A 16,395-nucleotide genomic window follows, 5' to 3' on the forward strand; every position below is an offset into this window, starting at 1 on the left:
GGTTGTGAAACTCTTCAGTAAAATTGTAGTTTGTGACGAGCAAAGGCAAATTGGATAATTAACGCATCTAAGCATTTCTTGCACAAATCAGAGTTTTGCAGGGTTATACCAAGGGTTATACTTTCTAGGTCTGTAAATTTGAGTTGCAATTGCCAGTATTGCAGCTAAAGATGCTCAAAGATTGGAAAACATGGGCCTACCCTAAAGTGCTGGTTCATGCTGACATGGAGTATGCCAACTGCCCGGTTCTCAGGAGATAGCAAGCAGAATCGAGAGGTCCGCATACTTGGACATTTTGGAGGGGCATTGCGAACTCCCCGAAAAATTGGCCTGGTACCATAGCTGTAATAGGTGGTAAAGACGGACAGCCAAATCAGGATGAAGACGTGCCGGTGGCTTCTCAGAAGAGCTCCGGATTACAATATGACTATGATCATTAACACGGTACCTTTCCACAACACTCTCAGTCGTCGCAGGGTACTTTTCGTATCATAGCCATTCTGGCGTCCCGCACTGCAGCGTCGTAGTACAAATAACGCTGTGTAAGTGGTTGGGGTTGACCAGAGGCGCAACTGGGCAAACTGGTGGCTGTTTCACAGACGTCACTATGTTCCCATATCTTAGGTATTGGAAATCATTAGACCGTAGACAGGCCGCTAAGAACGAAAAGAACTACGCAGATGCCGAAGGGACTGATATGGATCGTCTGCTAGAAAATGGCTCTGGCGTGAAAGACATTGATAATCTTCGTCGGGGTCGAGATCGAATTGACAGGCTTAGACTGGCAAACTGGACTGTTTAGGGCGTAGCGCTAACGCTGAGGAACTGGCAGATCAATCCAAAGGATGTGACGCGGTCCCACGTGACCCCGCGTTCTCACCTTCCACGTCCCTTGGAGAGACAAGGATCATAGACAGGGATATCAAATCGATAACTTAACCCAGACGACACCCAAAACATTAAACCATAACTCCAGATCTTAAAAATCAACTTCAAACGTCACCCGAAACTCAGTCGATCGGGCCAAACTCTTGTTCTCAAAACCGCTGGAGTCAAAAGGCAAAGATGGCTGGGTCCCGAGAGGATCCCGTCGAATTGGGGAGCGACATGGATGAAGATGAAGCGCTACGCTATGCTATTGCCCTTTCACTCCAGGAACGGGAGGAGCAGGGAGACCAGAGTTCGCAGATCCCGAGCGCCTCAACCTCGACATCCCACCGGAACGGGACTGGTTCGGGCGGGGCCTCCTTGGGTTTGCTCTCTCTTGATCGCAAGAAGATGGAAGAGGAAAGGTTGCAGAGGTTAGCCAAGCGGCGCCGCTCACCAGAGGACGAAAGAAGTGTTGACGAGGTCCCGCCGGCAAAGAGGATGACACCATCCGAACCTTCCAGGCCTGTAACCGCAACGGCAACGGCACAGATGTTACCAAGCTTCGTTCCCTATCCCAAAGGTGCTATCAAAAGAACTTGGGCCAAAGGGTACCCGCGGACTTCCGATGATATCAAGATCGAAGAGGTGTTTCAGAAAGACAAGCTTGAGCTTGCCCTTCTAAGCTCGTATCAGTGGGATGATGAATGGCTCATGTCCAAAATTGACCCGAGAAAGACCAAGCTGTTGCTCCTGGCATTCGCCGATAGTGAAGCCCAGGTGTGTATCAATGACCAGTCCTGACTCGTTTCGGATATCCCTCGCTGGACCCCTCAAATAGACAAGACTAAGAGGCTGACGCCGAAACCTGCCGCAGAAATCAGAGATGCAATCAAATGCGCCACCGGGAATCAAGTTCGTCTTTCCGGCAATGAATGGGCCTGGGGCTATGCATTCCAAGCTGCAGTTGCTAAAGTACCCTGACTATCTTCGAGTTGTGGTCCCAACTGCCAATCTCGTCCCCTATGATTGGGGGGAGACTGGCGTCATGGAGAACGTGTGTAGCTGAACCGAGGCGATTTTGAGCCGCCCTTGACGGGATTGCTAATGAGTTCTCCAGATGGTCTTCCTGATCGACCTCCCTCGTTTGAAGGACCCCGCGAATTATCGGCAAACTGCATTCAGCACCGAGCTCGGCCGATTCTTGTCAGCAGCTGGTGTTGGTGAGGGCATGGTCAGCAGCCTCGCTAACTACGACTTCTCACAAACAGAGCACCTTGGCTTTGTGTACACCATGTAAGCCTATCAAGACCTTGGAGACTGGATCATGCATGGTCTGATGATCATCATGCTTGACCCGCATGAATGATGCACTGATACTAGATTCTAGCCCTGGTGGACATCAAGGAGATTCCTTAAAGCGAATAGGTCAGTGGACGTGCAAGTTACGATGAACGTTGCGCAACAACGGCTCATGCCATATAGGATACAGCGGGCTGGGCACCACTGTGGCTGCTCTCGGGCTAGCCACTGACCAACCAATCGAAGTGGATTTTGTCGTGGGTACCATTAAAGTCGCATACCAGTCTAGAGAGCATTGATTCTAACCACGGATGAGCCCTTACTTCAGTGCGCCTCTCTTGGATCGCTAAACTACGACTTGGTTGGCGCAATCTACAATGCATGTCAAGGTGAGGAGACGTCGATACTGTATACCCCTCTTTTCTGTTTACCACACACATAACATTCACCTGTAATGGATGTGGATTGACGAATGGTGAATTGCAGGAGATGATGGCATGGCCGAACACAAGTCAAGGATAGGCCGAACGGGCGCATCATCCAAAGATAAGGCGTCAAACCCGTGGCAGAAGAAGCTAAAGGACCGTTTCCGAATATATTTTCCGACGGATGAGACAGTTGGCAGAAGTCGTGGTGGGCGTAACGTAAGTTTACCTGGAGCATGGCATTGCATGGATGGATGATCTTGGATAAACTGGAGAATCCTCACATGCGACAAGAAAGACGCAATGAAAAGCCAACGCTAACTTGTGAGCGCGCTGATGCAGGCTGCGGGCACCATCTGTGTCCAGCCCAAATGGTGGCGCTCGCCAACCTTCCCCACTGAGCTGGTGCGGGACTGTGTTAACACCAGAGATGGGCTTCTGATGCACAGCAAGATGATCATGGTATCACAGACGCAAGCGGGAAGTCAATTGCAAACGCGACCGGAGCCGCGACACCACGATTCAGGGCCGGCTGCCGCGGAGCCGAAAACGGAAGAGATGTCTCTTGGCTGGGTCTACATTGGCAGCGCAAATCTGTCAGAAAGCGCATGGTGAGTGAGACCCTGACCTTGCCCCCAATCGAACCCCCCTCTTTTCTGTAAGACATGGGGGGAAACTTGAGACAACAAGGCAGCAAGCGAGCGAACATCAACGGCCAGTGCGATGGTGCGGTTGTTTAGATAGTGTAGCGCGCTACTAGCTGCCTCTTGAGGATAATTTCAGCATGACTGGCACGAAACTGTGACGATTTCATGAATCTAACGCTGACGGTTGCGGCTACGTTGTGCCATACAGGGGCCGCATTGTCAAGGACCGAGCGACAGGACAGCCAAAGATGAGTTGTCGCAATTGGGAGAGCGGTGTTGTAGTGCGAATTAGCAACCCCAAAAACAGCAGCACCGTCTCTGCCAGCTTCAGCACCAGCGCCAGCGCCGCCGGTGCCAGTTCCAGCACCAAGGTCAAGGCGGCAGAGGGTCAGGCACGGTCATCGGTGCGGGCGGGGAAGATATCGGCGGAGCCGGACAAGGGATGTGATACGAGCCAACACAATCATCACCACTCCCAGATGCAGAAGCAGGATCAGAAACAGAAACAGAAACAGGAGGAAGGGCTCACGGGCACAGATGCACACACAGATTCAGACATGATGAGCGGCGCTGTCTTCAAGGGCACAGTCCCAATACCAATGCGACGACCAGGTCGACGCTATCGTGAGGGTGAAGAGCCCTGGTTTTACAGTGTGCAGGGCTGAGCGACCAGGGCGCGTTTGTTAGCCATTTCTGGAGCACTAAGCGATCAAAGATGAAGAAGAAGTGTAGAAGATGCACTGAACAGGTCATAGATGTTGGGGACGGCAGTTGTGAATAACCCTGTCATCTCAGTTTGATATTACGGTATTGTAAGATGGATTGGATGGGCGTTGGCCTCTGCGCAGTACCGTATCAGCCGTATGTACTCCGTACATATCTGACAATCTGCAGATGCTCACGTTTCGGATTCGGCATCACTGGTCAGTCGACGCAGCGGTATTGCGATGCGGCGGGCATGTGAACAGACAGAACAGGTTGGTTAGCAAGGTCACGCCCGTTTACAGACGATAGTGATACCACCATATATCCCGTAAGGTGGTTAGTTTAATTACTATAGAAAGGCTCTAGGGATTAATGACCCAAGTGTTTGCCAGGTCCAGGAATATAGATGGAGATGAGGAGACGTAATGAGTTGATTCTCTGAGCGTTAGTATCGTGGCGATGCGATGGGATGCGATGGGATGCGATGGGATGCGATTGGGATGCGATGGGATGCGATTGGGATGCGATTGGGATGCGACAGGGCTCAGCCGATGCCAAGATGGGAGTTGGATCATTTCAAACGGAAGACGGAAGCTCGACGAGCATCAGTATCTCGAACTGGGGCCCTGGTTTGGGGGTTTGGGGTATGTACGGATATGTAGGTATAATTTGCAAATCAAATCATGAAGCCCAGGACAAGGTATCTCGGTACTTGGCGGGCTGACAGTACAACCCATGCGAATGCTCTCAAGCGATGACACACGATTACAAGAGCCAATTGAGGGATCCCACCCAATGGGAGGCTGAGTGCCGCCTCGTCAGTCGGCTATCCACCTGTGCGTGCGCTCTTTCCCAGGCCCTTCCTGCCCCTCGAGACAAAAACAGCAGAGAACAAAGGGCAAAGGGCAAGGACAAGGGATAAATGGTCAGGTAGCCAGGGTGTGGCAGCCCAGAGGAGAAAGCGTGATGGGCAGAATAGCCAATCACGGTAAAAGGCAGAGATGGCCTGCAGTACGGCAGGTTCGACAGCCAATCAAAGGGCCCCAAAAAGGTACCTGGGAAGAGGAACGGGTGGAGAGCACTAAGAGCGCCCCAGAGACCCATAAGACAGGCACCAAAGCCAATGCCGGAGGTCGCTGCATACCATGTCCATGGACTTGACCATGTTCGTTTTCATTTTCATCATTTTTCAGGTCCATGTCCATGCCTAGGACATGGGCTCCTGCTATTTTTTCTGTTCCTGTTTGCGGGAGAAAGGTAGGGTAGCAGTGTCGGTCCGGGGAGCTGCTTGCGCGCGCGCGTTCCACAGTTAGGTATGGAATCAATTAATCAATCTGGGCAGCAGTGTCGCGTCGCAGATTCGACATGACACGGGAGGCGGTGTTTAGTCTAAATGCCGATAAGGCACAGCAGAGCATCAAACACGGACGGGCACCCATGGCATGGTATGGCATTCATGGCAGTTGAGGTGACATGATGTGAGATGACTTTTATCTACATGGAATAATTAGCTACGCCATGATATCCATCCGCATCAGACTCCGTAACTCAATTGACGCGCGGCAGGATAAGGCACGTTAAGCTAAGGCAAGGCGAGCAAGACAACCGGACCCGGGCAGACATCCAGACAGCTCGCCTAGGACTAGACGAGAAAGGCCAAAATACAGGGATCAGCCAGGCACACACCAACACCAAGCCCAAGCCAACCCAACACCAGCGAGATTTGCATATCCAACGGGCGAAGGAGGAAATCTGGAATCACAAACTAAACCACGAACCGACTAACTAAGCGCACTAACTGATCCTCTACTACTTCGGCATCTTCCTGTGATTTCATTTTGATACAGACCTACAGTACATACGAGCAAAGCCAAGAGAAATGGATAAGTCGGAATTCATGTCAGGGGCCTTTTGTTTTACACCCCCAACAATAGAAGAGCCGACTCAAGAGTGAGTGATACTGTCGCGTACTCAGCCCAGAAGTGATGTGAGTGAGCTCAGAGCTGTGATGGTTGTCGGTTTATGGGGGCTGTGGTGCTTTGGCCCTCCTCTCTTTCTCCAATGTGGATAACAGAAATCATCCAAAAAAGAAAGAAGAGGGGTTGATGAGTGTCAAAAAACAGCACAGACGAAAAGTGATGATGAACACCCAATGACATGGCGGCTCAAACGAGTTCGCATATGATGGTGTAGAATGCCGTCCAAGATGATACATACAGTAACAAAGAATAGAATAGCATTGTTGGAGAGGGATGATTTAATTCTTCTGCGGCGCCAAATCAGACACATCACATACATGCCACACACATATCGAGATAGACGAAAATCATAACTAGAGGCATTGTGATGGAATATTCTCAAGAAAGAACGGCATAGTGCGTCACTGTTGCATTAAGGAGGGTGAAGGGAGGAGGATAGGAGGGGTGCAGAGGGTGACGGATGTGTCCCCAGGCGTGCTTCTATGAAAGCTAGATCCACCTCCAAAGCACTTCTCATGGGGAGAGGTACCGCCTTCAGGGACGAGGTGAGGTAGTTCCAGCTGGGATAGGACGGGGGGGATGGAGATGTAAGTTTTCATTGCATTAAGCTTCCCGTAGATTTGGAGAAGGGCTGAACAGCTCTAGCTAGATCTGAATCTTAGAATTTAGATAGTGAAGAGCTTCTTTTGAATTGAAGAAAGCCTCTTGAGAGAATGATTCGCCCAAGCCCTTGCTCGAATAGAGATCGAACTCTTCTAGAGTGAGACACAGACAGACCTCGAGGGAACCCTAAAGATGATGGCAGGTACCCAAGTGACCTCGACACAGCTGGCGGTCTCTCGGCCGCATACAAACAGCCCGCAACTACCTCTAGAGTAGATCCGGACAACAGCCACCACCCACTTCAAGAGCAGGTGTGAGACGCCACCACACGCACGTACCGATACGAGAGGCAGGCTCTCGAGGTACTTCGGCACATGCTCCGACAGCGCGATGAAGGGGCTTTGCTGGGGTATCTGCTCAGTCAGCGGAAGTACCTGCCCAATCTTGAGTGGATTCAGGACGTTTCCAATGGGCCTTGACCCCTAGGTGAGTTAGTAGTATGTAAGTCCTGTAAGGTAGAGACGACGAGGGGAGGTGTCTATGAGGAGACAGACAGGTACCTACCGTACCTCGTAGGCGGGCGGGCGGGTACGTACCTTTCCCATACCCTGCCGTACATCTTTTTGCTGCCCTACCGACTCAATACCACCTGTATGAACTGCCGTATGTACTCTGGTACTGACTGACTGACTGACTGACACTGACCCGACCTATCCCCAATATCCCTGAAGAGAGAGATGGCCGCGGGTACCGTCCGTAGGGAGGCTAGGACTAGGTACCTGCTGCTTGCAGTTCCATTTCCCTCCTCCTCCTTCCTAGGAGGTCCAAACGACATGGATGGCAATGGCAATGTCAATGAATGAATGATATACGTGGATATGGAACGGCGTCTAAGCTGAAGGAAAGGCCGGATACAGACACTACCCAGGATGTGGTTGACGCAGACGGGAGCCAGCCAACAACCTAAGTGCCAGGCCCCAGATTCAAGCCCTGGGAATTACTAGGTACCTACCTGCTCTTTCCTAAATCCAAGCTTGAGTCCATCCATCTATGCCATGCCATGGAAGCGCAAGTGCAGCTAGCCTTTAGCCTGCCCTGTAGTGTAGATTGCCTACTTGGGTAAGTGCATTGCATTGCATTCGACTACATTACATCCAAGCCATCCACTTACACCTCAACTTCACTTCACCACATTTTCTTCCACATTGCTTGCTCTCTTATTCTTGATAATTTTATTCTTCGTTTCGCTGACCATCAATCCATTGTGGACTTTGACGAACTAGCTTTCACAGTCATTGCCACCTGGCGCTTAAACAACGCACACACACAGCTTCTGTGGCTGGACTCGACGCCCGATCAAGCTTTCAACATTGCTTCAATCCATTGTGGACTTTGACGAACTGGCTTTCACAGTCATTGCCACCTGGCACTTAAACAACGCACACACACAGCTTCTGTGGCTGGACTCGACGCCCGATCAAGCTTTCAAGATTGAATAATCCATTGTGGACTTTAAGCTCTCAGTGAAAGGGCAGGTGACATAAAAATCAGATCACCTGCCGGTCGTTAGCCACAGTGTGGCTGCTTGATTTTATCCACCCTCACTCAAATCCCAACTTTATTGGGAGCCACCTGACTGGCCTTCACAGTCATTGCCAGCCACATCCCCAGTGGGCAAAAAACCACCGAACCTTGCTGCAGATTTACCGATGTATTTTTGTCACTTAGGGTTAAGGTCCTAAGTTTTCTTTCCTCCCAGAACACTGGTATATAACCCCGGCCATTGCCGACTTGAGACTAGTCTGCACTCTCGCTTTCGCACACTCAGACTCAGACTCCTCAGACTCAGACTCAGACTCAGACTCAGACTCGCACTCAGACTCGCACTCAGACTCAGTCTGAGTCACACTCAGACTCAGACTCAGACTCAGACTCGCACTCAGACTCGCACTCAGACTCAGACTCAGTCTGAGTCACACTCAGACTCAGACTCAGACTCAGACTCGCACTCACACTCACACTCACACTCACACTCACACTCACACTCACACTCACACTCACACTCACACACTCACACTCACACTCACACTCACACTCACACACTCACACTCACACTCACACTCACACTTACACAACATGTCTGGAACCACGCAACTTCGACCGACGTACCATGGTTACGTCCGCGATACTACCGATGCCCTGATCATTTTTGAAGCATGTCTCGCTGGCCAACTGCTTCATGTTCCTCGTCGACCACATGACCGTGAGCGTCAAAATGTCATTAAAAGTGGTAGTATCTTCGTTTACGAAGAGCATGCTTCGGGAATCAAGCGCTGGACCGACAGCATTACATGGAGCCCTAGTCGCATCATGGGGAACTATCTCGTCTACCGCCAGCTTGAAAAGCCCTTCGCACCCGGAGAAAAGAAGCGCGCTAAGGGAAAGGGCGGCAAGTCAACCACGCAATCTGGAGGCATCTCGAAACCACGACAACGGAACGCTCTCCCTTTCCAACAAGGCCTGGAACATGGTAATGAGTACCCTTCTGTGCCTAGTGATGAGGACCGCCAGCTGGTCGGTTCGCTTGTCGACTCGTACGACTTCAAGGAACAAGGACTGGTCAAGAAGACTATCAGCATCACCTACAATGGCGTGCCCCACCATCTCATCAGCTACTATACGGTGGAGGACGTCAAGGCAGGTCTCTTGACTAGTCCCGCGGACGACCAAGGACTCCGCGGCGTTGTTCCTCGCGCCGAGCTCACGAATGGCCAGAATTTCCGCGCCCCGATCGAGGAATCAATAGGCGGCGCCTATATGCCAGGCATGAGGCATTCCGCTGGTTTTCCTCACCCCTCGGCATATACCACACTCCAGCACCAGCCACAGATGCACCAGCCGCAGATGCACCAGCCGCAGATGCATCAGCCACAGGTACATCAGCCGTTGGCACATCAGCCACAAGTGCATCAGCCGTTGGCACATCAGCCACAAGTGCATCAGCCATTGGCACATCAGCCACAAGTGCATCAGCAATACGTGCAACAGCCACAAGCGCATCAGCCATACATGCACCAGCCACAGGTGCACCTAAATGGTTACCAGCCGTCCTATGATAATGGCCAGTGGTGGAAGTACATAGGGGGTACGTAGTTGGGACCTCTACTATTAATTAATAGTAAATAGTCTTGTTAATTAAGCATTGTTAATTAAGCATAACAAAATATAAGCGATTGGAAGTGCTCTTGAGTTATGTGATGTGGCTGACCTAACAAGACAATAATAATTCATCGTCCTCCTCCTACCTCAACAAGCCAACTTTCAACAATGATCCCTAACCATTTCTTCAAAAAATCGAGACTTTCCAACATCTCGAAGCTGCCAAGAGATAGAGAAGTTGTTCTCCCGTTCGATCCAAGCAGATTCTCGGCCGCTCGTGCCGCTTCATCGGATTTATTCGTATCCACCTGAACAAGGATAATTTCCATCATATTTCTTCGATCCACCGCAATTCGAGACTTGGCGCCAGGCGCTTGCCTTTGCTTAGCCTTAGCAGGTAATACAGTCCGCAGGGGTTACAAATGTGCATTTCCGCGATTTAAATAGGTATTTTTGCCACAACAGAATTAAAGAAGACCAATAAGAGGTAATTATTCTTATATATAGATAGAGATAAGACTGGAGTGATTAGCATAGATTGGCTACTGAGAATGACTAATCTAAGTACCTGTAATAATATTTGTAACCCCTGCGGACTGTACTAGCCAGAGCATGTTTTGTTTGTTGGTGATCGACAAGTGTGTGGATACACATGGGCGTATCATTTTACACGCAGCTGCATGTACCCCTGGAACTACTGCAAGCGACGAATCGTACATTCACGAGCCAAACGTTGAATTCAACGGCGAGAGAACAATACCTTGAGACCCGATGTAAAGGTCTCGTTACAATGGCCAATATTCTCTGCATCTGACAGATGAGCGTGGCATTACACTACCAAGCCCATCTGGTGGCATACAATCTCGGGCTCATCCGTTCTAAACCCGCCACCAAGAGATTTGGCCCATTAGGTTTCCGATAGTCTCGCAAAGAAACAAGTGGTTCAGCCGACATGAAACTTTTAGACTGTTGTTTAATGGAACGAGGCGTCATGCGTCAACGCCTCAACGCTTTCCACGCAAATGAGGATCCACATACGAACCGTGGCATCGACACTGACTACTGAAGCGGTAAAGATCTTTTCTCTAATTAGAAGCAGAGAAAAGAAACAGGTCAGCTTCTCACCGGGGAGAGATTGCACCGTCGAGTGATGTGTGAGCAATTACTACGCACTGACGGTCATATCTACAGGGGGACCCCATATTGAAGAGTTCTAGACACATGCCGTCCCGTTGATGAACTGCAGGGTTTATTTAAGCGTCTCTTGTTAGTTTTTGTTTCTTGATCGAGCCCTTCATAGTCTCAGAGCTAGAAAGAAAGCTCTATGGGGAGACCAGGGGCCTGGAATTATCGTGCCGAGAGTTCTCGGCGTCTGGTCAAAGCGACTTGATAGAAGTATTGGAGACTGCAGAGGCCTCTGGCATATATATACGTGATACTCTCCTGTCTGTTGAGTTCTGTAAGAGGTGGACTACTATCACTCTACGTTCTTTTCTCCCGTCATTCTTTTCATTACACACTCGTTCTGAATCTGCTTCTTATACACTCGCTAGAAGCACTATTCACTCTTTTTATACAAACTTGATTCACTCATTAATATTTCTCACTACCATCGAACCACCTTTCATCGCAATTATGAAGTTTACTGTCCTCATTGCAGCTGCTCTGGCTGCTGCGCCTATCCCAGAGGCTGCTGCTCACCCTGGCATGGGAGAGACCATCAAGGAGATCGAACGAATTGCTGCTCGTAGCTGGGGCAGCGGATGGGGTGGAAACAAGTGGCCAGGACAAGGCAACGGCGGCGGTTCGAGCTCGTGGCCTGGTCAGAGTAACGGCAATGGAGGCGGTTCCAGTTCTTGGCCTGGACAGACCAACAGTGGCGGTTCAAGCTCATGGCCCGGCCAGAGCAGCGGAGGTAGTGGCAGCGGCAGTGGCTGGTCCGGAGACAGCTTTGATGCCCACTCCCTCATCGGCGACCTTGCCACCCTCAGCGACAAGTCCCTCACTTCAGTCGGCAGTGACATCAAGAAGATCCTTCAAGGCAACGGCAACCCCACCAGCCGCGAGCGCTACTTCGGCTGCCCTTCCATGAACTCTCAACGTTGCAAGCGTGATACCTGCTGTGTCTGGCAGTACATTTCCAACGAGCTGGAGGACAAGTTCAGGGGCGAGGCTGGCCGCTGCACAAGATGGGCTCGATATGCTGTCCGTATCGGCTTTCACGATGCCGGCACCTGGTCTCTCAAGACCGCTTCCCAAGGCGGCGGTGCTGATGGCTCCATCATTCTCTCGAACGAGCTCACTCGTGGCGAGAACATGGGTCTTCAGCAGATTGGCGAGTACTACCAGACCATCTACGACAAGTACCACACACAGTATGGCTTCACCCAGGTCACCATGGCTGATCTGATCCAAATGGGCTCCAATATTGCTGCCGTTACCTGCCCTCTCGGTCCCCGTGTCCGCTCTTTCGTTGGACGCAAGGATAGCACCAAGGCCAACCCCGGCGGTCTCCTGCCTAGCGTTAAATCTGATGCTCTCACTCTGATCAACCTCTTCAAGGACAAGACAATTGGCCCCGATGACCTTGTTGCCCTGATCGGTGCGCACACAACCTCTCAGCAGCATCACACCAACATTGATCGTGATGGCGACCCTCAGGACAGTACTCCTGGTGTCTGGGATATCCTCTTCTACCAGCAAACCATTGATCAGGACGCCCCCAAGCGTGTCTACAAGTTCCCCAGTGATGTGGCCCTCGCCAACCATCCTCTTACCCAGCCTGCCTTTGAGGCCTTTGCCAGCGGCAGCACTGGCCAAGCTGCCTGGAATGTGGTAAGTCCCATTCAAAAGCATATCGTGAAACATATGTACTGACGTTTCCCCAGGACTATGCACGCGCCTATGTCCGTCTCAGTCTCTTGGGTGTCAACAATATCAACAGCCTCACCGAGTGCACAAAGGTCCTCCCTCAACCCGTCGAGTCCTACCGCCACAAGGACAAGGGCCGATTCAACAAGTGGCTCCAGACCGACGATAACTCGTGGACCTCCAAGAGTGTCTCCAAGGATGTCGACGATGGTTACGAGATCTCTGTCCCTGAGAACAAGATTCCCTCCAGGCGTGGTCCCTGGAAGACATGGACCAGCACGTTCAAGTGGTGGTAAATGCGGCCCGACAGCACGTACTTCATCTAATAATGGCCACTTGGCAATAATATGTTGTTACGCATGGATAGTGAGTCGAAGACGGGCGTTTTGGGTTCATGAGACAGCGCAAGGGAGACAGGACTTCATCATAGCAGCTAATGCCATTCGCGTGGCCCTTTTAATTTTTAATTCTTTGATTTGGAGCTTTCTTGACCACCGAATCTCCGCAAATAATGAACCGGTTAAACCTCATAAGCTTGCTGGGAGAAAGATTCAGGACAGTCAAGATCATCATCACCTTTACGTACATTTATTGCTTAAACTACCTACCTAGAGCGGGTGCTCTCTTGAATGACTTTCTACTTATTTCTATTGCCACATTCCAAAGATCGGATGACTCAAAGTAATCTATGGGAGCAAATGACATTTAAATTATCGCTCCTCACTATGAAAACTCGCTTATTGGTATTCTGTATTCCCAAAGTTGCTACAGGTTCCCTGAATTCAAGGTTCACGGAGGCAATTCTTTCATAAAGGCAATGCATCTGTCATCTTTTCTTTGTGCCCTGACGTCGCTTATCAACGAGTCCCGTCACGAGTCCGCCCAAAGTAGAGAAGTCTCCCAGACTTTAGCTTCCACTCTCGGTAATAATGCACCAGGTCAACTACCTCGTTCTCCCGATTTCGCAGATATATGGTGCCCGAATGACCTGGAAACCACTCGGGTAAAACTCCAAAGCTGGATCGGCCCCCACCTGGCAAAAGCTGTACATCCTCGATGGTGTAGACATCCTCCGACTCGCTAGAGGATAATTCCCACCCTGCGAGATCCACCACTTCTCCCTTTGTTATGTTCGAAATGGTGAGATAACACACTGGTACGCCGCCGGGATAAATAGCCGCGTACCTATAATCTGGATAGAACAGGGAGATGATACCGACAGGCGGGCATTGGGCGTTAGCGGCTATTCCATCTGTTCCTGTAACTAGGTTTTCTTCGCAACATTCGACTATACTGCCGAGGTTTGGACCGATGGACTGGCCGTCTGCGTTGGTTTGAGAGCCCTGTTCATGGAAAGCGATGAATAAGGCCTCCCAATGACCATCTGGGAATTGGAGGAGAACTCCCCCGTCTTGACCGGCAGCATTTTCATTTTCAAACAGTCCGACGTTACCTTGATTCATGTGAATCTGGTTTATCTTTTTGACCTCTCGACGGAGTTCCCCGAATATGTAGGCCGTAGCATGTTTCTTGATCGCGTTTTCGAAGAAGGGCTGTAGATAATCGGAGATATTGTCCGATGGACAACTTTCCACTCCACTCGAGATATTTTTGAGGCATCCTCGAAGGTAATCGAGCCTGGCTGGGCGACGAGGCGATGCCATGGGCGGTGTTACCGGGGGTGTCGTGGGCAGTATAGCGGAAGGGGTCATGTCGGTCCAACCATAAGGCAAACTTCGAATAACTTCGTCCGCAACAATAGCCAAGCTTTGCTGAAGCCAATATACAAGCCGAACACTTTCCTAAGCGAATGTGCGGTCATTGATGCAAGCGCGGTATTCTTGGGGCTGGTTATTGTTATCGACATCAAGATCCAAGTGGACGTATAAGTGATGTGAGAAGTCGTGTTCCGGATCCATACTCGTGCCTTTGAGCTTGCCCTTCCAAACTCCATAATTATTTAACGGCATTTTGACTGGATTCTGTGTAAGCCTGAAGATGGAAAATATAAGATGTAAGATGGAAGTAAATGAAGAAAAGAAACTCAAGCCGCGTCCTTTATATTAGTACCTAGGTAGGTAGGTGCCTTAGGCCTACACTAACTGCCCGGTTTCTCTTTCCTTCGGTCAAAGACTTGAGATCTCAGTACCAAATTAGGTAGATACCTTAGCAGGCAGGCGCTCTAGGAGAGGAAGGAAAACACAGGACCTTGATCCTAAATGGCAAAAAGACAAGTCCGACGTTTTCTAAGTCCGAGGGGCGATTTCGAATCTCTCACCGTGTCTGACAGGGGACAATGTAATGTAGAAAAGTACCTATCGCCGGTCTAGGTAGGTAATAAGAAGATAACTAAGTACCTTACTCATCATCGTTACGTTATGTCTTGGATTTGATCTGACAGTTTACCATGTACCTACCTAAGTCATGTGTTCTTGACGTCTATCACATGGAGAATCTTCTCAACGAGCTCACGCCCGCAGGATCTGCCGACACATAGTCATTCATGTCCAGCTCTGGACCCTCTGCATCTCCGTCTTTTTCGCCCCGGACAAGTATCGCGATACTTGTCCCCTCGCGTGTCCTACAAACACCACTTCCCACGGCGGCCTGAATCGCCCGAATCGCATATGAATGGACTGTCAAGGATATAAAGTCGTCGTCTTTCGTCGTCTCATTGAAGATATCCTCCAGAGCCCTCTGTTTCCTCACAACATGCTCCTCATCAGTCTCAGGCTCAACTCTATTGGTGAACTGGTCCTCCTCCTCGAACCCATCTTCGATCTTGTAGCTGGGATAGTTTTCGGCGATCCATGTGCGGTTCCTCCTGTAGTCGCAGGTGTGGCGGGTGATGCGCTCTCTGAGGAGTTCTTTGACGATGGGTTGTTGAGGTGGTGATTGTGAGGCCATGAGTGGTGAGAAGACGATGTCTGTTGTCTGAAGGCATCGCGCTAGAGGACTTGTGTAGAAGACTTTGGGCTGTGGTGCACCTTGCTTTTGGGTGAGATCGGTCCAGAAGGAGTTGAGATCTTGAGCTTGCTTTTCACCGACTTCGGTGAGAAAGGCGTCAAACCAGGTTTCTTTACCATCCCCATTTTGGAATGAGACTCTTGTCTGCTCATGTCAGTAAATGAAGCAATATTTATATGGCTCAGACGATAATGCATACATTCCACGCTTCGGAGCCTACTTGGGCGTGCATCTTATTGTGTACCCCAAGGCCATGCCGTGTGAGGTACAAGACTTTGTATGAGACATTGTCGGAGCTATTCTCATTGAGCCATCTCACATATGTCGCAAGTCGAGCCCAGTCCCTTTGATCTGGTGCATCTGGATCGCCAGAGGGGTATTTTTGATCTGGGATGAGGCCCAGGTTTGGTTGCGTCGTGACTTTTTCTCCAGGATATTGATGGGCAATGTCAGCGAGTTCAACAAAGATGCCAGGTTGGGCCTTGAAGGTCCATTTAGAGGACATAGTGAGATATAAATGTGATGTCTGATGTAGGAGGGTCCGCTAAATTGATTGATGCAAGCGAGTTATAATATTTGCATGAATCAATTGAGTTGGGTTAAGCTTGAAGATGGTCGGTTTGGCTTGGTTTGGTTTGGTTTAGGCATGAGGTCGCATGCTAGCGATAAGTTATGCAACCAAATAAGAAAGTTTGGGTCAGGCCATGACGTAGTTGGCATAGAAATGGGGCATCTCAATCAATATCATCACCAAAGAAAAAAAAAATTATCCAACGCCAAATCCACTCTTCTCATGATGAAAAAATTGAAACAAATTATTATGGAGTATCTACGATATCATCGTCTCCCATTGTTTCGCAATCAGTATCA

The 16,395-nt window shown here is 50.0% G+C and overlaps 5 protein-coding genes across 5 annotated transcripts; 4 read left to right on the top strand and 1 right to left on the bottom strand.

The window, feature by feature from the left end:
* Positions 1–1,065: 1,065 nt before the first annotated feature.
* On the top strand, positions 1,066–2,167 carry J7337_005246 (uncharacterized protein; the record flags this gene model as incomplete). The annotated part of the gene is made up of 2 exons (XM_044822928.1): positions 1,066–1,647; positions 1,988–2,167. The coding sequence occupies 2 exons, from the start codon at positions 1,066–1,068 to the stop codon at positions 2,165–2,167; spliced, it is 762 nt and encodes a 253-aa protein (XP_044681419.1).
* Positions 2,168–3,489: 1,322 nt separating this feature from the next.
* On the top strand, positions 3,490–3,906 carry J7337_005247 (uncharacterized protein; the record flags this gene model as incomplete). Its single annotated transcript, XM_044822929.1, has 1 exon — positions 3,490–3,906. The coding sequence occupies one exon, from the start codon at positions 3,490–3,492 to the stop codon at positions 3,904–3,906; it is 417 nt and encodes a 138-aa protein (XP_044681420.1).
* Positions 3,907–8,664: 4,758 nt separating this feature from the next.
* Positions 8,665–9,644, top strand: SGE1 (multidrug transporter; the record flags this gene model as incomplete). Its single annotated transcript, XM_044822930.1, has 2 exons — positions 8,665–9,370; positions 9,406–9,644. The coding sequence occupies 2 exons, from the start codon at positions 8,665–8,667 to the stop codon at positions 9,642–9,644; spliced, it is 945 nt and encodes a 314-aa protein (XP_044681421.1).
* Positions 9,645–11,322: 1,678 nt separating this feature from the next.
* J7337_005249 (uncharacterized protein) lies at positions 11,323–12,854 on the top strand (the record flags this gene model as incomplete). Its single annotated transcript, XM_044822931.1, has 2 exons — positions 11,323–12,522; positions 12,576–12,854. The coding sequence occupies 2 exons, from the start codon at positions 11,323–11,325 to the stop codon at positions 12,852–12,854; spliced, it is 1,479 nt and encodes a 492-aa protein (XP_044681422.1).
* A 2,146-nt stretch (positions 12,855–15,000) lies between these two features.
* Positions 15,001–16,030, bottom strand: J7337_005250 (uncharacterized protein; the record flags this gene model as incomplete). The annotated part of the gene is made up of 2 exons (XM_044822932.1): positions 15,001–15,669; positions 15,725–16,030. The coding sequence occupies 2 exons, from the start codon at positions 16,028–16,030 to the stop codon at positions 15,001–15,003; spliced, it is 975 nt and encodes a 324-aa protein (XP_044681423.1).
* Positions 16,031–16,395: the final 365 nt, after the last annotated feature.

This window comes from Fusarium musae, chromosome 4, assembly GCF_019915245.1.
Source record: "Fusarium musae strain F31 chromosome 4, whole genome shotgun sequence".
Lineage (NCBI taxonomy): Eukaryota > Fungi > Ascomycota > Sordariomycetes > Hypocreales > Nectriaceae > Fusarium > Fusarium musae.